Source organism: Cricetulus griseus, chromosome 3 (genome assembly GCF_003668045.3).
Source record: "Cricetulus griseus strain 17A/GY chromosome 3, alternate assembly CriGri-PICRH-1.0, whole genome shotgun sequence".
NCBI lineage: Eukaryota > Metazoa > Chordata > Mammalia > Rodentia > Cricetidae > Cricetulus > Cricetulus griseus.
Window position 1 is genome coordinate 24,805,887 of NC_048596.1, and position 25,982 is coordinate 24,831,868.

Below are 25,982 nucleotides of genomic sequence, written 5' to 3' on the forward strand. Positions count from 1 at the left end.
GAAGGCAGGGCTGGAGAGATGGCTCAGGGGTTAAGAGCACTGACTGTTCTTCCAGAGGTTCTAAGTTCAATTCCCAGCAACCACATGGTGGCTCACAACCATCTGTAATGTGATCTGGTGCCCTCTTCTGGCACGTACTGCATACATGACAGATATTTAGATAAATAAATAAATAAACAAATAAATAAACAAATAAATAAATCTTTGGGGGAAGAGAGAGAGAGAGAGAGAGAGAGAGAGAGGCTGAATGTTGGTGGAGTGCGCCTTTAATCCCAGCACTCGGGAGGCAGAGGCAGGCGGATCTCTGTGAGTTTGAGACCAGCCTGGTCAACACAGTGAGTTCCAAAGCAATACAGAGAAACCCTGTCTCGAACCCCCCCCCAAAAAAAAAGGAAAAGAAAGAAAATGATGGTTCCAGTGGTAGAACACTTACTTTGCATGTGTAAAACCTGGGTTTAGTCCACAACATTATGACAAACAAAGAAAAGAAAATGCTCCTTATGATATGTTGCAACAATGAGATTATTATCACACACCTATTAGAATGGCTTAAATAAGGAACACTAGTAATAGTATAGACTGGCCACAATGTGGAACACTTACTGTTGAAAAAAGGGCAAAACCGTGCATCTATTCTAAAAGACAACGTAGAAGTTTCTTACAAAACTTACAGTAACATATCCTTACAGTATAGTATGTGGGCTCCTTAATATCTGACCACAGGAGGGGAGGTATTGAACCATACAAAAACCTGTACTATATAGAAGGCTTTTGTATATACTAACAAAACTTGAAAGTATCCAAGGTATCCTTTCAATAGGTGAATGAATTAATTAGGGTACAACAAGACAATAGAAATGTAAGACACCCTTAAAAAAATAAGCTATCAAGACAAGAGTCACAAAGAAAACTTGAATGCAATTACGAGGTAATGAAAAGGTTCCATATTGATGACTCCAACTACATATGCAAAACTATGTAGACAGTAAAAGATAAGTAATTATGAGAGAGTAGGAGGATGAGAAATGACTAGAAGAACAAAGGTAACTTTCAGAGAAATAAAACAACTCTGTACTGATAATGGTAGACACATGTCTTTATGTATTTGACAATAACATATCTTTCTTAGAATCTTCCAGTTTTACAGGCAAAACAATAAAAAAAACCCACAATAATTGTGAGTAAACAGAAGAGATCTTTATGAGGTGATATTCTTAGCTACAGCAACCTTACCCACTAAGTTACTATGGAATTACTCAAAGTGACAGCTGAGTGTATCAGAAACTGACACAGGAACATACCTAAAAAAACACATTTAACATTCAGAAGCTGGAAAGCAATTCAGTAGGTATGCAATCCATTTTCTATGTCAAATTTAGGTAAAAGCTGAGAGAGCTTGTGTAACCTATGTGAATTTGGGAAAGTTTCTTAATTTTTGAGCACTAGCATTTGCAAAATATAAATAGTTGCCACCTCCTATACAATGCTTTTCATAATTCCTAGCATTAAGGGAACCCAATAATACTTCAGAGTACTATTACCTTTTTTGTTTTGGGGGGTGGGGGCGGAGGGGTTGAGACAGGGTTTCTCTGTGTAACAACCCTGGTTGTCCTGGAACCTGCTTTGTAGATTAGGCTGGCCCCTCATAGAGATCTATCTGCCTCTGCCTTCCAAGTGCTGGGATTAACACACAGCTATATTGTTACTTTTTAAGTATCATTCTTACACCACAGAACATAAATAAGATTTCCAATAACTGGGGGCTGGAGAGATGGCTCAGAGGTTAAGAGCACTGACTGCTCTTCCAGAGGTCCTGAGTTCAATTCCCAGCAACCACATGGTGGCTTACACTATCTATAATGAGATCTGGTGCCCTCTTCTGGTGTATACATAATAAAAAAGAAGTTGGAGACCATTCTCAGTAACACAGAGAGACCATCAAAGGGAAAGACAGAGGGCAGAGAGACGGAAGATGAAATGAAATAGAAAAAGAACTTATTGTAGAATTGGATCTTTCTATTGTGAAAAGTAAGAACTTCCATGACAGGCTCTGTGTAAGCTGGAGAACCAGGACCAGGAATACAATTCTGAGAAAATCAGAAGGCCGGGAACCACAGGGACTCCTATGGGTTCAAGAGTACAGGATTCCAGAAGCTCCAGTACCCAAAGACAAAAGAAGATCCATGCCCCAGCACAGCCCATTATGAGATCTGGTGCCCTCTTCTAGTGTGCAGATATACATGGAAGCAGAATGTTGTATACATAATAAACAAATAAATATAAGAACACCATTTTTAAAAAAAGAATTCCAGTAATCAAGTATGGTATAAGTATGTTTTACTCTGTGCAATTATTTATATTTGTATAGAATTAATATTTGCAAAATCATTTATATCATCTCACTTTTTAACTATAAGAAAGGCCACACAGGAATGCTGGTTTTTTTGTTTTGTTTTTTTTTTTTTTTTTTTTTTTGATAATGTGTATGGGTGTTTGCCTATTCACCACTTGTGTGCCTGATGCCCATGGAGGCCAGAAGAGGGTGAAGGAAAACCTAGACTGGCATTACAGGTGGCTGCAAGACACCATGTGGGTGCTGTGAAAAAAAAATCTCCAGTCCTTTGGAAGAACAGCCAGTACTTTTTAGCTGTTGAACCATCTCTCCAACCCCAGGTTTTTGCTTTTAATTGGAATGTATTCTTTTAACGATTTGTTTCCATTTTTATGTATATAAGTGTGTTGCCTACATATATGTATATGCATCATGTATAGGGATTTAACTAAAGAATGTAGGAACTCAGCCTCTTTCTGAAATCTTTATATTATTACAGACTGAGGTGTCAGACACTGATACAAGCTTTAGGTGATTGCTCCTCATGTTCTGTCTGTTACCATGCTAAGAACCCTGACCAATACCTAATGCTGCCACAGGTACAAGAACAGGGGAAGCAGACGAAAGAAAGGAAATTAAAAATAATTGTAGGCTTTATTGTAACATCAAATATTTTGGAGCCAAATGTGCTCAGAATATTTCTAATTTTCGGAAAATAATAAAGTTGTATGCACTGGACATTATGTAACCCCTTATAGAGTCTGAGGCAACACTTGACTAAAATGTTATTTTATAAATAGGCACATGCAGAGGAGAAAGGCTAGAAATAGCTTTTCAGGATGGTTTGGCACCAAATGAGTAATTTTATTAATTGACAAAACTTACAAAAAGCTTTGAATTTCAAATCTGCAGGCAAGAAAAAAAATTTAAAAATCAGGAAAGGCATCATGGAACTATATTAGTAAAGATTTTATACACAACTATAAATTATCAATAAGTAACTACCGGATAATCTGTGAAGAAGACAATAATAAAAAGATGGCATCCGATGGAGAACTCTAAGGGCTCTTTAGATGTTACTGGAACCAGATTTACAATGAAGTTTTCACTGCATAATAGTTTTGTCCAAACAACAGTTCAGATTTAAATGGGGTTGCAGAAAGATAATTCAGCAGGTAAATGTGCTTGATGACCTGAGTTTAATCCCCAGAATCTGGTAGGAGAAAAATCAACCCCTGCAGTTTCCCTCTGACTGCCATGTGTATACTAGTCATCCATACAAATACAAATGGAAGGAAGGAAGGAAGGAAGAACAAAAACCAGAGGGGTGGGGAGAGAGCTCAGTCGTGGCATGCTTCTCTTATAAGCACAAAAACCACAGTTTAATACCCAGAAACCCATATTTTTTAAAAGGGAAGGAAAAACAAAACAAAACAAAAACCTAGGGCTGGAGAGATAACTCAGTGGTTAAGAGCATTTGCTGGACTTGCAGCTCCAGCAGTCTGACACCTTCTTTTGTCCTATGGGACACTAGACATACATGGTACACATAAACGGATGCAAGCACTCGCACATACACATAAAATAAAAACAAAAACAAAAGCCAAACAGGGCAACTAAGGAGGCAAAAGCAGGCAGATTTGGCAAATGCCAGGCCAGTGTGAGCCCTGACTCAAATCAAAAAGGTAAAAGGGTGATGGAGCCCAAGGAATGACAGACATAGAAAACTGTCCTCTGGCCTGTGTGTGTGTGTGTGTGTGGGGGGGGGGGGGGGGTTACAGAAATTAAAATAGTTTAGAGACACTGAAAATCTGACCTGTTCCATAAAGGAAAGAGTACCCTGAAGGTAAACAGGAAGAGAGCTCACATTTAGAAAAGGATTTGGGTGAGCCATGTGTTCATGCATGTGTGTCTGTTTATAAACTTAGAGTAGTAAGCCATATGCAAAGATACCCTGATCAAGTACACCTGGTTATAGCTGGATAAAAAGGGCAGACTGAGAAATGCTCTCAACTCTGGGGTATAAATAAGGAAATAGATTAACATTGGTTTGATACCAGCCAGATATCAAGATAAACGCAGGGGTTTACTATAGCAGACATGAACAAGCTACTTAACAGTTTGAAAATAACTGAGCTATGGTTCCCCAAACTGTTGTGTTTTTTTGTTTTGTTTTGTTTTGTTTTGACAGCATTTCTGCCTGTGTAGCCCTGGTTGTCCTAGAACTCACTCTGTAGACCAGGCTGGCTTCCAACTCACAGAGATCTGCCTGCCTCTACCTCCTAAGTGCTTCCAAACTGTTCTAGTAGTTAACTTAAATTCTTCCTTTTAATAATACCATGAATGTGCAGAAACAAGTACCAGGGAGAGGAAGATAATAATTTTGTAAATATGTAAACAGAAGAAAGTACATAAACTGGAAAAACAGGCCACATTGGACTACACAGCAAGACCAATTCTAAAACAAAAAAGACATGTTGGGGTGGGGGGTTATTCTTTGGGACAAGGTTTCTCTGTGTAGCTTTGGTGCCTGTCCTGGCACTCCACCTGCCTCTACCTCCCAAGCACTGGGATTAAAGGCATGTGCCATGACCATCTGGGTAAAAGGTGAACATGTTTAAAAAAGGGACATTCCATCATGGCTGGGAAGTCAAGGCAAAAAGAGCCTGAAGCAGCTAGTCACATCACATCAATCAAGCAGCAGCGAACACGGGAGCTGGAGAGATGGCTCAGTTGTTGCAAAGGACCTGCATTTGAGTCCCAGCATCCACATGGAGGGTCAACCACCTTCTAGGGCACCAGGCATGCATGTGGTGCATATACACACCACTCATACACATAAAATAAAAATAAACCCAGTGACAAAGTAACAAAAACCATAAACTCCAAAACAAAGTGATTGGCCCAAATACCAATTTCAGTCCTCAGGAGGCTAAGGCAGGCAAATGTCTGTCAGCTGGAGCCCAATCTGGTTAACATAAGGAGTTCCAGGCCAGCCAAGGCCACACAGTAAAATTCTGTCAAAAAAAGTGATTGACTCAAACACTTAACACTTTATTGGTATTTTTTTCCTGACATATTTTCTTCAATCTCCAGAATTATTTCAAAACTAGGAGTGTAAACAGGACTCATCAGCTCACCATTCATACACTAATATGACCTGAGTGAATACTGTGGGAATCTCAGTATGTGTCTGATGAATTACATGATCCTTGGCAGCACATGCTCTTTGACAGTAATTTTTAAGGGAAGACAATTTGAATCCCATAGTCAGTCTTGAAGGAATTTGACTTCAGTGATTCAAATGCAGCCTTTATAACCTGGGATGATTTCTGCCAATGACCCATCAACCATAAAGACTAACGTGCCTCCTATAGGAAGGGAATATTCAATCAACAATTCACTTAATATTTATTGGTTATCTCCTATGTATTAAACATTACTCCAAGTTCTGAGAATATAAAACTAAAAATTCTAAAATACTTCTGACCTCATATTGACGATATTCTTATGTTTATATGGTTACCATCCACCTACTATATCCAAGCATTCAGATTTTTTGATATATAGCAAAGATGAGGCTAACATCTGATCTGTTTTATAAAATTAATTTACAAAGGTTTTGAAGTTGCGATTTATAACTATCAGTTCTTACCTGGTCCTGTGTTGATAACAATGTAAAGAGAGTTTCCAATGCTGCTCTTCGAACTGAAGATATAGTGTGATGCAAAAATGGCCAAACTCGTGGAACTAAAACTGTGAGTGACTGCTGAATACTAACAAAGAAAAGACAAATTAATCTTATTCATTCTCAGTTGAAACTCCATAAATATGTTATCTAATATCAATGTTGTATGAACCTGGTGATAATGCTGACATGTCTCTTTCATAAATAAAAGATGATCCAATTTTCATGAGTATTCACTTAACACTCATTCAAAAATGCTATTCTAATACTAAAAGAGAAAATGCAGCCAATAAAGGGTACAGATTTAATCATAGGTTTTTCTAAGGCATTAATGCTTTAACTACCCTCATCAAGTTAGAACTTTCCAATATATCTGCAGAAAATGGGAAATGTATCCTAGCTACACATCAGGTTCCCATAACTGTTTTCCATTCTAGGGGCTAACCTTAATGTGTAACTAGCTAATCATAATTTCTATTCCTCTTTCAGGCCTCAAATGAACAAGAGATTAAGAGATAAGAATAGTTTGGAAATTTGTTATTCTGGCTTAGCAATTTCTAGATTAGGAAGACTCACATTTCTTCCTTCTCAGATAAGGTTTTAAAATGATGAACTAGGCTAACTTGAATCATAGCACTTCTGCCACATTCAAGAGTCATTTCTAAAAGGTACCTCAAACTAGAAAGTAATTCTTAAATAGCATTTGAGCCATGTACCTTAAAAGAAAAAAGGTAGTAACAAAAAAGGACATGGCAGAATCAACACCATCATCTGTCACCGCCAATGCCTCCCTCAAAGCATCTCTTTAATGCTATTTTCATTATTTGCAGGTATGCCTGAACTTTACTTCTTGCACTTATTTATTTTGTATATTCATTTTTAATGTTCCAATTTAAATACATGCACATGCAGTCGTGAGTGATTCAGAGCACATAAAAGCATCATAACAAGGACTTGTTAATAGTGACATGTGGCAATTCTTGTAAGCTAGAAAGTATCTGCCAATTACAACAACATATGGTGTAATTTTTCTAATAAGGCCAATTTTGAAATAAAAAAGGTGGGAAACTACATTATTTTACATTGGATTACCAGAAATTTTATTATATTGCACAAGTTTCTTATATTATCCACATTTTTAAAATTATTTCATTATTTTTATTATGGGTGTTCTGTCTGCATGTATGTCTATGCGTTACATCCATGCAGTGTCCACAGAGACCAGAAGAGAGCAGTGGAAGCTCTGGAGCTAAAGTTACGGATGGCTGTGAGCCCTAATGTCATGTGGGTGTCAGGAATTGAGCCTGGGTCCTCTGAAAGAACAACCGGTACTCTTAACTGCTGAGATCTCTCCAACACTACATTATTTAGTTGTCTTGGGTACCACCTGCTAAGGTCTACAGACTAAATCTACAGACTTTTTTTTTTTTTAATGAAAGTTTTACTGGAACTATGTATTGTATACTGGCAGTTTTCTGATTACAGTAACATAGTGGAATAGTTTCAGCTAAGAATGGCTCACAACTAAAAATGATCAGTATTTAACCCTTCAAAGAGATTTACTTAACTTCTGGCTTAAAGTAATTTAAAACCCATGACTTTACAGCATTGGGAGAGTTGTCGAATGAACTCACTTACTCCCTTTGTATTGTATTAGTAGCAGAAGCTGTCAGGAGTGGGAAAACCACATGTCACTACCACTGTCAGTTGCTGTCTTCTGATGTGATGTGTCTATGGGAACTAACTTGCTACTCCTACTTGCATGCTGTTTTGCCGGCCTAGAATCTGCACTAAATACTACTAGTCAGTAGTTGCATTTCATACATTTGAATTTCACTGAAATACTCATTCATACAGTTGGAAGTTGCTTTAAAATCATAATCATAGGAACATCCACTGAATAAACTCACTAGACTAAGAACAGTAACTTCCCATTTGTGAATTTTTAAAAAGCTGTATAACATTTCTTCTACATTTTTGTGAATACTGTTAGTAGAAACAATAGCAGCATTCTGGCATGTTAAATTTGAAAAATCTATATTCTGGGCCATCACTGGAAATAACTGACTTTTGTGTGTGTGTGTGTGTGTGTGTGTGTGTGTGTTTAATCCAGCTGTGGTTATTTTTTAAACTTTTTTATTTCATGTGCACTGGTATATTGCCTGCATGTGTCTCCACAGGGAACACGGGACTGAAATTGCAAGGTCGTGGCTGCCACTTTGTGAGATAGGGTGAGGAGAGCCTGGACAAGAATCGTGGTATTGGGATTTCACAGACTGCAGAACTGGCTCAGTAGGTAAATACATACATCATACAAACATACATAATACATTCATACATCGCTCATACATAAATACACATATACACATACACACACAGTTCCACATATGAGTGTATATACGCCGGTGAACATTCACACACATAAAATAAAAATAAGTGTTTAAAAAGAGGGAAAAAAGGCATAAGCTACCATCACCAGGTCTAAGATTACTGTTTTTTGGTTTTTTGTTTTGTTTTTGTTTGTTTGGTTTTTTTTTTTTTTTTTTTTTTTTTTTTTTTTTTTTTTTGCTTGTCTTTTATTTTTTGCTGTTGTTGTTGTTGTTGAGGCAGGGTTTCTCTGTATAACAGCTCTGGCTGTTTTGGAACTTGCTTTGTAGACCAGGTTGGCCTGGAACAGAGACCCACCTGCCCCTGCCTCCCAAGTGCTGGCCTTAAAGTCCACCACAACACAGCAAAATAACTGCTTTTAAAATAAATTAATTTAAAGTATCTACTTTCGATTCACAAGCTAATGAACTATAAACTAGCTAACTTTAGGTTTCTTTCCTTGTGTAAGTGCAGTGCTAGAACTTAGAGCTTTTTACGTTAGGCAATCTCCCACTAAGCTCTGATACCAGGCCCTAAAATAATCTGTCTCAAAGTTCAAGTAGCTAGAATAAAGGAAAAAAACTTCCTGAGAGACAGTGGTGCCCTCAATATACAACACTGTTCTTAAAGGTACTAGAATAGTCTAATAAGAAATATTACCTGCATTGCTGGACCTGAGGGTAAGTTAACATGGATGAAAGAAGAGTCATAATACTATTTGTTGAAGCTGTTAGATCATCTAATTCCAGGAGAGAATCCCATAAGGTATTTATAATGGAGGGCACCTGTAAGATCAATTTTTAAAAAAAGTTATCATCTGCACACAAAAAAATCATAAATCCTACCAAATTATATCCCAAAGGGTCATTAACGAATCAACCAGATATATAATTCCAATTTGGACAATGTCAGTTTTAAGTATCATCAAGGAAAAGACACTACTTGCCTTTAACAATTCCCTACCCGCTTTTTAATGCCATTCAGCTCTACTTTCATGATTTTCTCTCTCAGCAGAATTTTACTGGGCAGGATAACTTCAGGGAATTTAAGTGATATAAACAATCACGAAAATACAAGTTTAGTTTTGAGGTCATAAAATAATGTTGGCTGTACTTTTAACTTCATATTCTGGATTTGATAAAATGAAAATGCAGCTAAAATTTAATAGTCTCTTAAAAATGAGATCAGGGCCGGGCGTTGGTGGCGCACACCTTTAATCCCGGCACTCGGGAGGCAAAGGCAGGCCGATCTCTGTGAGTTCGAGGCCAGCCTGGTCTACAGAGCGAGTGCCAGGATAAGCTCCAAAGCTACACAGAGAAACCCTGTCTCCAAAAAAACCAAAAAAAAAAACTAAATAAATAAAAATAAATAAAAAAATAATAAGATAGGTTAAAATGCTAAGAAATAAAATCAAAATTACAATTTGACATCTTTAAACATAAGGAGTAAATTCAAGATGAAATAGCTGTTTCTTTTTCAAGGAGCTTCTGTATATTATGTATATGAAGGGAATTAGACAATACACAACTCACTGTTCCCAAAGACAACACATAATCAAGCTTGCATGCATCAGAAGAAGAGAAAAGAGAATTTTTATAAAAGATGTAGGAGATAAAATAACAAGAATGCAATGTTTTTTCTACTATACCATACCAAATGTAAACATGCACTATAGGAAGAAAACGACGAGAAACTGTTAATGTACCTTTTGTGTCTGAAGGTATACAAGGCTTTCTACTACAGGCACTAAGGATGCTGCAGCAACAGCTCTGACATCATCGTCAAGGTCCTGGAGTCCTTCAATTATTCGAGTTAAAACTTTAGGCAATAAAGTATTAATTACATCCTGCAAAAAAAGTACATCAAAACAGGCTAATTTTCTATGGTGTAATTACTGTGTTCAAACATCTCTATTAACTTTGAACACATATTCCAGTATTTTTATATTTGAAAAGAAACACAAACATAAGTTAGCAAAAGCTTACATAAATAATCCCACTAGAGAAAGATTCCAAATACTTATTAAAAGCTATCAAGTACTGGGGCTGGAGAAATGGCTTAGGGGTTAAGAGCACTGGTTGCTCTTCCAGAGGACCCAAGTTCAATTCCCAGCACACACGTGGCAGCTCACAACTATCTGTAACTCTAGTTCCAAGGTATCCAACACCCTCTTCTCACATAGACACACATGCAGGCAAAACACCAATGCACGTAAAATAAAAAATAAACTAATTTTTAAAAATAAGCTATCAAATACTATAGAGGCTGGTCATGATTGTACACACTTTTAATACCAGTATCTGTGAGTTCTACACCAGCCAGTACTACATAATAAGACCATATCAAACAAAACAAAACAAAAGGTTATTAGCTAGATGGTGCATTCCTTTAATTCTAGCACTAAGGAGGCATAGACAGGCAGATCTCTGTGAGTTCAAGCCATTCTGAGCTATACAGTAAAACCCCATTTTGAATAAGAAAAAAAAAAATCAAGTACTTTATTACTGGATATAACCTAAACATCAGAACAGTTCCTAGCAAGACTATAAATGTTGTATGTGAACAGGAAGGTAGATCTCTGCAAGTTCAAGGCCAGTCTGACCTACAGAGCAAGTTACAGGATATCCCACCTCAAAAAAAACAAACAACAACAAAAAACGAATTGGCCTTGTGGAACTGGGTAGTAAAACAGTTTGCTCTACAAGCATGGAGATCCGAGTTCAAATCCCCACACCAACATTGCTACCTGCTGTGGGATAATCTTTCTGTACACTGTGAGTATGTATTCCTCTCATTGGTTAATAACGAAAGCTATGTGGCCAATTGCCAGACATGTTAAGGTTAGGCAGAACAATCAAACTGAGAACTCAGATGAGGAATAGGGAGTTGACAGATGCCAGCCAACTGCCAAACAAGCAGGGTGTGCAGAAATGAGGTAATAAGCCTTGAGTCATGTGGCAGAACAGATAGAAATATTGGTTAATTTAAATGTGAGAGTTAGTAATGAGCCTGAGCTATTGGTTGAGCATTAATAAGCCTATAAGTAATTATTTGGAAAAGGCTATAGGACAGGGCAGGACAAAGAAGGTTCCTTTTACAGGCAGCACTGTTGGGGACAGACTGAGGGCTCCTAAGAAATTGCTGGCTAGACAGTCAAAGAGGTAATATTCCGGTTCAGTAAAAATCCTGTCACAGCACTGGGTGATGAGTGAGACTCTAATATCCCTATGTAAGTCATTACACCAGAGACACTTTCATATCTGTGATCACTGATACACTACTCACAGTAGCCAAAATATAGAACCAGTCTGGATGTTCATCAACACATGAATGAGTGAAGAAAATGTGGTACACATACAAAATAGAAAAAACTTACTCAGTCATAAGGAAGAATGAAAGTGTGACAACTGCAGAAAATGGATAGATTTGAAAATCATTATATTAAGCAAACTAAGCCAGACTCGGATAGACAAATTGAATGTTTTCTCACATATGAAGGTTATAATAGGAGGAATGGGTGCCCTTGCACTCACAAGACCACAACAGTAGAAAGAGGATTATGAGATGAGGACTAAGGAGAAACAAGGAAATGAAACATTTGTGTCATAAAAGCAAAAGAGGGAATTATTTGAGATGAGGGGGGAAAAAAATCAAAAGGTAGATGGGGGATGAAGGAGATGATTAACAATAAATCACACACACACACACACACACACACACACACGGGGATCAGGCTTCAGGGAAAGGATCACAGGTCCCATGTTGGACCAAGAAGATGGCAAAAAGAAGCCCCTTGAAACAACCTGAGTAGGCCAAGGATACAATGAGGGAGGCTTTAGGAAGAGATAAAGAGTAGCAGACGAATCTCCAGAAGCTAAAAGCCAAGGCCATGGTGAAGGACCCCTTGGCTAGAGGTATGATTATAAAATCTCGCAAAAGTAAACTGTCCCTTATACCTGAGCTAAAGGTAAGCCCCTTCCATTCCTATTTAAACATCTAGATTCCCTGAAGTCATATCTTTAGTCACCTATAGCTAGAAAAAGGGTTATCCCAGAGCCTGTTACACTCTGTAACTAACTTTTGTAAAGTAATAACATGAAAATGCCAAAATGAGACCCAATTCTTTGTACATTAACCAAATATTAATTTAAAATTTATGAAAACAAAAAAGAGGAAAAAATGCTTCTCAAGAATGAGCCAGCTTATTAGTCAGAAAAGTGTTTTGGAGCCAGGCAGTGGTGGCACACGCCTTTAATTCCAGCACTCCAGAGGCAGAGGCAGGTGGATCTATGTGAGTTCGAGACCAGCTTGGTCTACAAGAGCTAGTTCCAGGACGGCCTCCAAAGCCACAGAGAAACCGTCTTGAAAAACAAAAAAAAACAAACAAAAAAAAGTGCTAAAAGTCATGTTTTGTTTTATGAAACAGGGCTTCTCCTTTCTTTTTTTAAAGATTTATTTATTATATATACAGTGTTCTGTCTGCATATATGCTTGCAGGCCAGAAGAGGGCACCAGATTTCAGTACAGATGGTTGTGAACTACCATATGGTTGCTGGGAATTGAACTCAGGACCTCTCGAAGGGCAGCCAGTGGTCTTAACCGATGAGCCATCTCTCTAGCCCATGTAATTATAATCCTTTTTTTTTTTTTTTTTTTTTTGCTTTTTCGAGACAGGGTTTCTCTGTGACTTTGAAGGCTGTCCTGGAACTAAGCTCTTGTAGACCAGGCTGGTCTCGAACTCACAGAGATCAGCCTGCCTCTGCCCCTGTCTTCTGAGTGTAATTATAATCTTAAAAGGTAAATTTTTTTTAATTAATCTTATTATGAAATAGGCACAGCTTTTTAAACACTAGCAAGGCATTTTTATTCTTTTTTTTTTTACAATTTTTTAAAATTAATTTTTATTTAAATTAAAAACAATCTTATTTTACATACCAATACCAGCTCCTTCTCCCTGTTGACCTCCCATTCCTACCACCATCACCCCATCCCACACCCACAATCCACTCCCCAGGGAGGGTTAGGCCTCCCATGGGGGATCATCAAAGTCTGTCTAGGCCCTCCCCGATGTATCTTCATTCTGTTTTCTATAGAAGCTCTTGGGGGGTGGGGGGACAGTTGTGTCTGAAGAGTTGATGGGTGAATTGCAAGAACTGAAGGGGCTGGGAAAAGCAAGTAACAAAGCAGAAAGGACAAACAAAGAAGTAGAAAGCTGGGCTTTTGAGCAAAATCACAAGGTAATATTTTATTGCTGGCCGTTTTAAACAACAAAAGAAAAAGACAACCTTAGAAGTAACTTCAAAGGCTTTCAGGAATAGGAAGGTAGGTTTCATTCTTGGACTAGTGAGAAAGAGAACAGAAGAAAATCTAATCCAATGTATTAGGAAGGACAATCTCATAAGATCCTGCCAATGTTGCTGGTTCTAGAAAGCATTCAGGAAGTTACACACTGGGAAGAAAAGGCTCAGCACTTGTTTCTCTGTAGCTCCTCCTTTATTCCATTGCTTCTTTTTCTTTTCTAAAGGTAAGGTCTCATGTGCATCCCAGGCTATACTGTTACTAAGGATGACCTGGAACTTCTGATCCTTTTACATCTGCCTGACAAATACTGGGAGATAAGGCCTTTGGACCATACAGGTTTGACTCCAAGCACTAGGATTACAGGCCTGGGACACTATGCCACTTGCTTTTATCATTTTAGCACTCAACTTTGTAAAAGATATATGGTTCATAAATTTAAAAAGCTTTTGAGTCACACACGCACACGTTTTTATACTGGGTGAAGCCTGACAATGGAACAAACACTGGATTATAAGACACTCCCATTAACAAACAACAACAAAAAAAGATACACCATATAGTTTTGACTTTTGGTACTAAACCTAATTAGTTGTATAACCTTAAATAAGACTTCTAACTTTTAGAACTTGTTTTCCTATATGAAAATGGTAAGGTACCTGTATTTTCTTTTCCTAAGCCTTCTTACAAAAAAAATAAAAAATAAAAAAACACTGATGAATAAAGTAAAAAAAGTACATTATGTGTAGACTGCTTGCTTTGATGATTGCTGTAAGTTTCCTGGGATGGGTTTCCTATTTCTCCTGCATTAACTTACAGACCATGAGTTTAAACAATTAAAGGAACTATGAAATGCACTGAATTAGTTGCAACAAACAATATAACTAACCCTCCTTTGATTTCTCTGTAAACTGCTAATAGCATCACCTATTTCTGGGATACTTTTTCAAGAAGGCAAGCTTGAGCCTGGCTTGATGACACACACCTGTAATCTCAGAACCCAAGAGGCAGAAGCAGAACCACCTCTGCAATTTTGAGGTACACCTGGATCTACACAGCAAGTTCCAAGCCAGGTAGAGCTACATACCTAGATCATAAAACAAAGGAGCAAACGAACAATCAAGCATACCCATTACAACAAACAAAACACCTAAGACTGGAAAATCCCTCACATGCACTTTCAAAAGCTGAGTTATTTACCTGTCGAACTGCCAGAGCATATTTTATTCCCAGCAGACCACCATGTCTAACTTCCCACTGTTCTTGGGTCAGTAATTTCAGAAGCACATCCACAGTCTTATGAACTCCTGTTTCATTCATGTGCTTTAAAACAACACCTAATGTTTGAGCACAAGTTTCACGAACTGGTGCTACAACCTATAGAATAGAAAAAAGTCATATATGCAAAAAATTTCTCATGTAGAATTTACAATTTGGGCAAAGCTTCACTCAGATGATACTTACTTCATCAGAAACAAAGTCCCCAAATCTGTCCAAGGCAAAAACACAAAGGAGTCTAATGACTAAGTCCTCCAACCACTCTTGATGCTGCTGAATCATCTATTAAGATACAATCATTTTTAATAATAGGTAAAAATCAACTCAGTACTAGGAGTATAATGGAAGTGTTAGGTTCAAAAAAAAATTACAATACTGGGTGGGACAGACTATCTTAACAGAATAAAGTTACCAAACTGTGGAAGAGTTCCATATACCATCTTTAGATGTAGCCATGTCCTCTTATTGATTATATTCAGAAACACTACACTTATATTCATGGTTCTATTATGTTATACCTGTACTCTTAAAACTAATTATAGGCTGGGTACCCAAGAGGCAGAGAGGCAGATAGATCTCTGTGAGCTCCAGGCTAGAAAGGTACAGGGAGATCCAGGCCAGCCAGGGCTAAACAGCGAGACTGTTTCAAAGACCCGCCCCCACCCCCCAAGAAAACAAGGGAAAAAGGATTACTTTAGATTACTATGTATCAGGTCTTCTGATATCTATGCTATCCCAGTGTTTCTTCCTACAGACATGTTGCTCAGGGATCATTACCATTTTCTTCACCTCACTCTACTCTCTACTGCATTATATTCTGCTCAAATGCTCCTTTTTACACTTTCTCCACCCCAGTGTTTCTGAACATCTGTTCCCTAGACTTAATTCTACAAACTTCCTTTTTTTTAACCTTTTCAAAGTACTTCCTCTTACCTTGTATTCCTGCTTTATGGTATGCAACTTTTGTTACTTCCCCCCTACATTGGAAAGAGACTGACTACTAAATAAGTAATAATTTTATACTTACCTCTTCTAAAGTGCTGTCTCCCATTTTACCACCACTTTTCCCATGAGCTTTAAGAATTTCTCTAAGTCCAGTACCTGCCCCATGTCGAACCTTAAAAAAAAAAAAAAAAAAACAAAAAAAAATGCAGGAAGCAAGTATCAGAGATCAAATGTTTAAAGAAGCCAAGTTCAATTTTTCTTTAGTATGAAAATGTTTTCCAGTCAGCACTGATGCTACAGAAACATTAAAAGGTAATTATGTCTATCTGTCTGCCTGCTTGCCTTCCTTACTTCCTTTTGCCACAATGTTTTACTTTGTAACCCTCATTGATCTGAGAGCTGCTATGCATACAAGGATCGCCAAGAACTCAAGAAGATTGGCCTGCTTCTGCTTCCCTAAATGCTGAGATTAAAGGCACATGCCACCACACTTGGCCTATAACCATGTTTTTAATATGCATTTGTACTAGGATACACAGAAAGTAAAATAAGTGATACCTTTTAGGACTGTGTTTTTCAACTGAGACAAATTATTTTATTTCACAACTTTTTTGGTTATATGGAAGGTTTTAAAAGTTGAGAAAGAAAGTAGTTATTCTCCAACTCTAGCCAAGTAACTAACTCTACCTGGCTCTCACACCCACCCCCAGCCACTAGCTGCACTCAGAACTAAACAGCAAATTCCTGTATATTTTTCTATCTAGGCCAAACACTAATATTTTAGTACATGCATTAAAAACAAAAACAAAAATGGTCAAGTGCCAAAAGAGAATTTATACAAGATGTCTAACGACAAACGCTTCCTTATAGCCTATGGATAAATCTCCATTCTCAGAGATGAGGATACTCTTACATGTTATCAGAAGGGGGGGGGGAGCCAAAATGATACTATACTCATTTATTTAAAAAGCTAAGACTTACTTAACTTTAAAAAAGTATTCACAGCAGGATTTTTCCTCCTTTTCTTTTCCTTTCTATGCTGATAACACCCAGGCAGGGCCTCATACATGCTAAGCAAGTGCTATACCAATGAGTTACATCCCTAGGCCCCAAAGCCTCCTTTGTTAATTCGAGGGCTAGCTAAAGGTTTGACATAACCAACTAGTAATTCAACCAAAGGCTTCATTTTCACCTTTTCTACATATTGGAATATGTTTGAAATTTAAAAATTAAAAAAAAAAAAAGAAAGAAATACTTTGGAGGTTAAATTACTTCTGAAACTGGTTTGAAAATGACTACCTCATCAACAGCCATGCCACTCTGGATGTGCCCAATTTGGACTCAAAACTTTTTGTTTTGGTGGTGATAGATTTGAGGTTTGAGCTCAGGGCCTTGTCTATGATAAACACAGGATTCTGTACAGCTTCTATACACACCCAGGCACTGAAATTACTACTCCTGGCAAATCAAAACTGCCCACTGTAGGCATGATATAGTGGTGAACATTTGTAATCCTAGAACTTAGGAGACTGAGTCAAGAATATCACAAGGTCAAAGCCAGACTGAACTACAATGACACTGCTACCCTACTCCCCAAAAGCTGTCCATTTTCAATGAAAAATAATTTTTTAATCTCTATGAGAAAAATACAAGTTTTTATGGTAGCCAAAAGAATTAAAAATGAACTTAAAGAATTAAAAATTAGAAATGAACTATTTGCTTCAGAACATAATTTAAAGGATGAGAAAGGTTTAAAGGAAATCTAAAATATTCTATTTAGAAGTCAAACCTCATGTGGTAGAGTACACTTTTAATCCTGGCACGCCGGAAGGAGAGGCAGAGGAACCTCTGTGAGTTCAAAGCCAGCATGAGACCCTGTATCAACCCTACCCCCCACCACAAACACAAAAGAGAAAGACAATAAAACTATATAATATGCCCTAAGTCCTAAGAGAGCTGCAAAGGGAAAATAGGAATCTTAGCAAACTTTCTATTCTTGGCATTGTTTCCTTTGTTAACACCAAACAGAACTCAGAGGAAGATGCTTTACCTCCCAGGAGGGATTAAAAAGGTCATTGCAAAGTTCTTCACAGAAGCTTTCCAAAGGCCATTCATTTGTCTAAATAAGAAAGATATAATTAGTACTAGATCAAAGCTCTATGCCAACAATTTAAGAAATTCAACAAAGTGTGTTTATTTGCAGCATTAGCAATAACAACAAAGCTTTAAATTTTTAAAATGTTTTACTAACAAAGTGTTAAGACATTTACTAATAAATTTCTCTTTGTTGACCAATAACACAATATTCTCAATGTATACATTTAAGAAACTTATAAACAGGGGCTGGAGAGATGGCTCAGTAGTTAAAAACACTGGCTGCTTTTCTAGAGAACCCAAGTTCAATTCCCAGCACTCACATGACAGCTCACAACTGTCTCTAACTCCAGTTCCAGGGGATTTGACAGCCTTTTGTGAATTCCATGGACACCAGTCATGCAAGTGGTACACAGACACACATGCAGCAAAACATTCGTACAAATAATAATAATAATAATAATCTTAAAAAGAAAGTTATAAATACGTTCAATATACCTCCTCAATTAAGGAAGAACTTTCTGGAACATTATCAATCAAGACTTTGGAATCATTTGCAGTCTGATTAATAACAACATTTGCTACTTTCCGTCTCTTCTCTTCTGGCTCTCCATCAGTGCTATCATTGCTAAAAAAGAAGTTAATTTTAAAGTAAAGTAAGGAAAATATGAATGATCCACAACACAAGTAAGAAAAATCCATCATCTACATGGACATACTAATTTTGCTTATGTAGTTTAGTTAAAAACCTTATGTGTTGACTAAAATAATGAACTCATTAATATAAAATACATCCCACTGTTCTCTAAATTGGTGAATCCTTTCTTTCAAATTGAATCTCAAGTCTAACATTATTCTTTTAGTTCTATAACGAGTTCCCTTTAATTTTAAATCCTCTAACCCAACAACTTAATCTAGCATGACATTAACATTTTTAGGCTTTTGCAACCTAGAGAAAACTAATATGCCAAGTAATATACGATTATTAGCCAAAGGAATATGATTAAAATATGTTGTATGAAAAATTTTTTTAAAAAATTAGAAGTATACAGAAACTGACCACTGATAAAAAGTATGCAGAAAATTTAAGAAAAGTACTGTTTTATAACTTGAAAAAAATACAAAGGCTAGCCTAATGATAAATATTAAAAACAGGAAGACATGTAATATTACTTTTATTTAATCTGGGTGTAGTAGCACATACCTTTTACCTTAGCAACAATGAGATCAAGGCCAGCCTAGCCAATAACAACAACAACAAAAAAAAAAAAAAAAAAAAAAAAAAAACTTCCTTTATATGTCATTAAAAGAATTGAAAAGGTCAGGCATTGATGGCAGATGCCTTTAATCCCAATACTCAGGAGGATCTCTGCGAGTTCAAGGCCAGCATGGTCTACGAAGAAAGTTCCAAGAAAAGAATTGGAAAAGTAATGTAAAGTATAGATAGTCTTACTTTTTCTGAATTTTTCTCCTCTTACATCATATTGTTTTTGTTTGTTTTTTGAGAAAGGATTTCTCTGCATACCCCTGGCTGTCCTGGATTTAGCTCTGTAGACCAGGCTGGCCTCCAACTCACAGAGACCTGCCTGCCTCTGCCTCCTGAGTGCTGGGATTAAAGGCGTGTGCCACCAACACCCGGCTCTGTCTCTGTACCTTAATAGTGTGAAAGGGACTGAAGACTCCATCACCTCACCCTGTTCTTTACTAAATTCTCTATCAGGGTACACTGGTGAGTCACCTTAGATCTTTACACTTGCATAATTCTACTTCCAGACATTAGCTTTTACAATTGCATTTGGAATGTCTCTTCCTAGAAAGTTTCTTAGGAATGAGTACCCTTCTTTCAGATCACTATTCTAATATCTGTGAAGGCCTTCTAGACCATCCAATCAAAAATTTCCAACTCCGCTTCCCCTTCTGTGGTGGTTTGAATAAGAATGGCCCCCATAGGTTCACATATTTGAATGCTTAGTCACCAGTGAATGGCACTATTTGAGAAGGGTTTGGAGGTGTGGCCATACTGGAGGAAGTGTGTCACTGGTAGGTGGGATTTGAGGTTTCAAAAGCCCATGCCAGAGCACTCATATACATAAAATATATGAAAAAAAATCTTAAAAAAAATAACCTCTAGCATAGATTTCTATCAAATAGGTTTATTATTTTATAATACTTGTAATATTTACTAATCCATAACTTACTCAAATATTTATGCATACCATTTGAGTTTGGGTTTATAGACACAAGGGGCCTACAAATCTTTAATTTAACAAGTACTTTCAGAGAACAATCTGGAAGATGTAGTTTTGAACTAGCTACCCTTTGAGGACAGATAACACTTTTATTAATTCAAGTAAATAAGACAATTACTCTACTTCAGAATTCTTTTCTACAAAAAGATTAACCAAGCAAGTCTAGATTATCACCAACTTAGCATAGTCCCTAACTAAAGAACAGGGGATAACACAATGAGAGTACTTTAACTTAACAAGTCCATCATCTTGACTGGTGATCCTTAGAGCACCTCTCTGAATTCATTCTCTAATGTTTCCATTTGATACACTTCAGCCATCCTGTCTATCCTATAGTGAAGCCATTTATACTCCCTGTGACTGGAATGCTGTTCCCATGTCAGTCTTCAGTCTTCCTGTGAGGCTGAAAATAACTAAGCAAAAAAATAAAAAAATAAAAACAAAAAAATTCTACTCCTATACATTTTTCTACAGAAATAATCTCATTCCCTGTAACAGTACTCTGTCCTGAGTAAACAACCCAAGCAGTACTATTCAGCTGAATAAATATTAAAACTTACATCTGTAAATCAAGCACAATTACTGTTTCAAGTGAATAAACAGAAAGATTACTACCTCTTCTCATTGGTTTCCACTGCATCCCTGGATCTCTGTTTTGCAAATAACTTGGCCATTCTTTTAGCTTTGTTCTTCTGTCTATTACTCATTCCGGCTCGGAATTCTGAATCTATCAATTCAGCTGCCTGGAGAGCCTAAAAGAATAAAACAACATGTTTAAACAGTCAGAAATTAAAATAAATACCTATGGTTTCAATCTTAGGAAAGAAATAGGTATATAAATATACAGAGATTAAGCATTATTTTTTATAACATTATGCTATTATGTTACATGGTTGTATCATGATTTTACTCTCAAACCAGGTGTACTGAAACACTTAAAATACTAACACTTGGAAGGGTGGAGGAAGAAGAGAAAGCTAGGGCTATCTAGTAAGGCCTTGTCTCAAAATCAAAAATGCCTTTAATCCGTCAGCCTGGTCTACCTATTGAGTTCCAGGACAACCAGGAACACATAGAAAGATCTTATCTCAAAAACTAAATAATTTAAACTTCAAGAAAAATCTTTCTTAATTATCTAATTCCCAACAGACTAAGTCTTGTTTCATAACTCTTTTAAACTACAGGTATGGCATAAATAATCCTAAAAAGAAGAGTGTTTCTGAAGAGCTGAAACTTCAAAATAATCATAATATCATCAAAAGTTATGAAAATAAAATTCCCATAAAAGAAACCAATGCTTATCATGTGGGGAAAAAAAAATTTAGTATCTGTCATCAACTTAGCACATGATCCTTTCACCTTAGCCACATCCTGCTTCTTTTGATCTTTTTCTACTCATTGCATAATAAGCAAATATTAAGGTGCTTGTCTACTCAGGAGGCTAATGAGTCCAGAAATTTGGGCCTGAGCAACATAATAAGAATCCCAGCACCTTGGAGGCAGAGGCAGAAGTATCATAGGCTGGAGAGGCAGAGAAACACAGATGGAAAAAGATATACTGTGTTTATATCACAAAAAAAAATATTTTTAAAATTCATTTCTGAAGCTGGGCAGTGGCAGTACAATCCTTTGATCCCAGCACTCTGGAGACAGGCAGATCTCTGTGAATTTGAGGCCAGCCTGATCTACAGATTGAATTCCAGGATAGTCAGGGATGGGGGTGGAGGGAGCTGTAAAGAAAAGAAATTCTTTTCTGTATCTATTCTAAGAATTACCTGAAATTGTAACCACACCAGTAAGGATTACTAGTATGGGTGCAGTGTTGAGGTCTTGGAACCAGGAACCACTGGCACATGACAATGCAGCTATAGCATATAGCAACAAAAACCTTTAAGAAATTTCCCTTAAGGGGTCTCAAATATGCAAGACCAACCTGTTAGGACTAAAGCCTCCCCAACAAGTTTTGCTCTGTAGCACAAGCTAGCCTAGAATTCATTATGCAACTCAGGCTGGCTTCTGTCTCCAGAGTTAGGGGATTATTACATACACCATTGTACCTGACCAGAAGCAGGAAATATTAATGGAGCCAAAGGGACCTAAAAGATTTTAGAGGATAGGAGAATGAGTACTGAACCTCTTGAAACATAACATTTCACTTGTGTGTGAAACAGAGTCACAGCCTTTAGAGCTTCAAAAGACGGTGTCCAAAATGGAAGATAATGCGTACTGGGAAGATAGGGAAGGAGATGGAAATGGATCTGGGAAGAGTTAGGGGTGGGTAGGACCAAAATATATTGTTTGGAATTCTAAAATAATTAATAAAAACATTTATTTTTAAAAGTTCAAATGCATCCACTGACAATTCAAATAAAGGGAAAAAAAGAGAAAGTGAAACTATGACTCAGCCATAAAATGGAACAAGGCTGTCATAAAAGAGAGTCAGCAAAGTGCCCACTGTGTAAGCGTGAGGACTTGAGATCACGTTAGAGTCAGACACACCAGGCAGAGACTGGTTCCTAGGGCTTATTGGCCAAGCAACCTAATGAAGGGATGAGCTCCAGGTTCAAAGGAGACCTTGTCTCTAAAACTAAGGTAACTGATCAAGAAAGACAATAGATGTTGACCTGACTTGTACGTACAAGAATACACATATAGTAATGCACCCGGAAAACCTCATGCATACACCCACATGAACACATATATATACTAAACACATAAATGTGTTTAATCTACATATACTGATATACTAAGCTATATTAAGTGGGGAATGGTCAATACAGTCTAAATGAACACACACAATACTTGGGTCTATAGAAATTTCTCTGTTCACTTGGATAACAAAATGAAGTAAAATCTTTGTGTTGTTACTTGCAATCAAATAACCCAATGTTTTACCTACAGATTGTTTGTTTACAAGAGCTGCTGAAGTTGGGGTGTAATCCAAATCTTCATCGTTGAAGAGTTCTTCAGTACTCATTCCAATAGCTTCTCCCATATTAAGTCCAAGTTTCTTCTGCAATAATTTCCGTTGACGTGCTATTCTCTCTTTAGGATCCACTTCACCTATAAAAAGAAAATACATTCCCTCCAAATCAGTTAAGGAAGTTTTTCCTATGTGCACATCAGACTCCCACTATATTAAAAAACACAAACTGACATTTGCTAGGTTAATTGCAAGTGGTACCACATGTCTGTAATTCCAGCACTCAGAAAGCTAAGGCAGCAGTAAGGGGCCAATCTAGGTTACAGGGTTGAGGTTAAGTTTTGAAATATCACCAGCAAAATATCAAATCCTTCAAGGAAAAACAGTAAAAACAGAATTATACCAAAAAGATGGCATTTCAAAAATAAAAACAGAGGGAGCTGGAGAGATGGCTTCAGGGTTAAAAGCACTGGCTACCCTTCCATAGGACCTACATTTGATTCTTAGTACTTGCATGGCAGTTTATAACTGGTTGCAAATGCGGTTCTATGGGATCCAAAGCCCTTTTCTGGCCTTCTCCAGGCACCAGTCATACATATGGCATACTCAAGGCCACAATCCTGAATAGGAAAACATTTATTTTCCTGTGACCACCCCTTTTTGGTTTTTTGAGATAGGGTCTCCCTGTGTTGCAACCTAGACTCAAATGATCCCAAGGAGCTGGCATTGAGGTAGGAGCCACTGCATTCAGGCATTTATTTACCTTTGTATCTAATATATTCTGTTAGCTTAAAGATAATGAATGAGCCAGTTACCTAGCCAAGGTTTGATTTTAATTTTAATTTCAGTTTTTTACTTTGCACACAGGCACAAGATCTAACACTACTCAAAACATAAGATAATACAATAAAAATAACCTTCAAATTCCCAGAATAGTAAAAACACTGCCACATTCTGTATTGGTTCTGATTAATCCGGCTTTAGAACAACCACTATTGGTCACTTTGTCTACCCATAACTCCCCCATAAATAAAAATTTCAGTCAATACACATTTCATGATTCCTTATATATTAAGCAGCACACCAAACGATAAATTAGCTTGAAACCAAAAGTTCGCTTCTCCAGGACTATTACTAACCTGATTTTTCATCTTGGACCTCAAATTCTGCACCAGCAGACCCTAAAAGTGATGCACCATGCTGTAACAATCTGCATATATCAAATCTGTCAAAATTTAATCGATCTGTAGTAGATGAATCTTCCATAGAACTTTCTGTAGGTTCTAGACAAAGTTTAAAAAATATTAATTTGACCATATAGTTAAAGTACAGAATGAAAGAACATGGCATAGCATTACTTGCAGTATTGTCTAACATTTAAGAAAAGCAAAGAAATAGAAAAACCACCGTGATTTATCTACAATCACTTCTTAGCTATCTGTGAATCAATTATTAACTTGGTGACTCCTTCTACAAGCCATCAAAGTGTTAAGTGGTATGTGTTTCTAACCACGAAAGCATGTTATATGAAGAAATGCTTCTGTGTTGACCTATATGTTAAATATCATACTTTAATTTATTGTTTAAGGGTTTAAAACCTACAGTTACAGTATGAGTTTATTATACTGTTAAATCAGAAGATAATCATGCACAAAATATATTCATAATTAAGTAACAAACATTGTCTCTCCCTATGTTGGAGAAATACAAACAACTACTCATTTAATAGGATACAAATAACTACTCATTCAATAGGACTTACTTTTCATATTCTAATTGGAACCTCATGACAAACTATTGAAATTATACATCCATTTGAGAACCAAGAATATCTTCAAAGTGTTCTACATTCTTTCCAAAAAAGATCAACTATACATGCCAAACTATAACTGCTTACTAACACAACAGTTAATCTGGCATTTTCAGTCATGTACTACAAACTATAGTGTAACTGATTTAATTTAAAAAAACAAAACAAGCCTCTTTTGGGTCTTGGCTCCAAGATGACCAATAAAAGAAGAAATAAGGTCGTGCCAAAAAGGGCTGCAGCCATGTGCAGTCAATTCACTGCATGAATTGAACCCAGTGCATACCCAAGGACAAGGCCATTAAGAAGTTCTTCATTCGGAACATTGTAGAGGCTGCTGCTGTCAGGGACATATCCAAAGCAAGTGTCTTTGACGCCTATGTGCTTCCCAAACTCTATGTCAAGCTGCATTATTGTGATTACTTTGTGAGCTGTGCTATTCATAGCAAGGTAGTCAGGAATCAATCTCGTGAAGCCCAAAAAGACCAAACACCTGACCACCACGAATTTAGACCTGCTGGTGCAGAACCACAACCTCCACAAAAGCCCATGTAAAGAGGTGACGAGAAAAAAACAGAACACCTTAGAAAAATAAAATGGGACTTGATGGGGAATGTACTGTGTATGTTTATCTTATTGACTGTTAAATAAAATACTGTTTGGCCAATGAAATGGCAAGTTAGGCAGGACTAGGAGTCAAAGAGGATTCTGGGAAATGTAGTAGAGAAGTGATGATCCAGACAGGAAATGACATAGCAAGGAGACTCATATTTAAGCGAAGGAGAAACAGAAAGGGTCCTTTTTTCCCCTTCCTCCTCCATCGGCAGGATGTGAGCCACCGGCAAGGAGGGACACCAATAAGGCATCCGATAAGATAAGTCTTATAAAATATATATTTATGATAATTGAGACTGAGCTAACAGATGAGAATCCTAGTCATTGGCCAAGCAGCTTTGAACCTAATACAAGTTTCTGTGTATTTATTTGGACGTAACTCGGGC

General features: G+C 37.1%; 1 protein-coding gene and 1 pseudogene across 2 annotated transcripts in view; one reads left to right on the top strand and one right to left on the bottom strand.

Annotated features, from left to right (window-relative positions):
• The window catches only part of Btaf1 (B-TFIID TATA-box binding protein associated factor 1), an 89,927-nt gene that overhangs the window by 41,710 nt on the left and 22,235 nt on the right, over positions 1 to 25,982 (bottom strand). The window contains exons 4-14 of one of the 2 annotated variants that reach the window (XM_027406332.2): positions 24,314 to 24,457; positions 23,151 to 23,314; positions 20,867 to 21,003; positions 18,501 to 18,630; positions 17,959 to 18,027; positions 15,991 to 16,080; positions 15,150 to 15,245; positions 14,886 to 15,062; positions 10,093 to 10,233; positions 9,048 to 9,172; positions 5,988 to 6,108 (exon numbers count right to left, since the gene is read on the bottom strand). In XM_027406332.2, the coding sequence (XP_027262133.1) occupies positions 5,988 to 6,108; positions 9,048 to 9,172; positions 10,093 to 10,233; positions 14,886 to 15,062; positions 15,150 to 15,245; positions 15,991 to 16,080; positions 17,959 to 18,027; positions 18,501 to 18,630; positions 20,867 to 21,003; positions 23,151 to 23,314; positions 24,314 to 24,457 (1,394 nt within the window). Of the gene's footprint in view, positions 1 to 5,987; positions 6,109 to 9,047; positions 9,173 to 10,092; positions 10,234 to 14,885; positions 15,063 to 15,149; positions 15,246 to 15,990; positions 16,081 to 17,958; positions 18,028 to 18,500; positions 18,631 to 20,866; positions 21,004 to 23,146; positions 23,315 to 24,313; positions 24,458 to 25,982 lie in introns of those variants that run through there. The other variant, XM_035441864.1, reaches the window with a different exon arrangement.
• Positions 25,178 to 25,536, top strand: LOC118238526 (annotated as a pseudogene).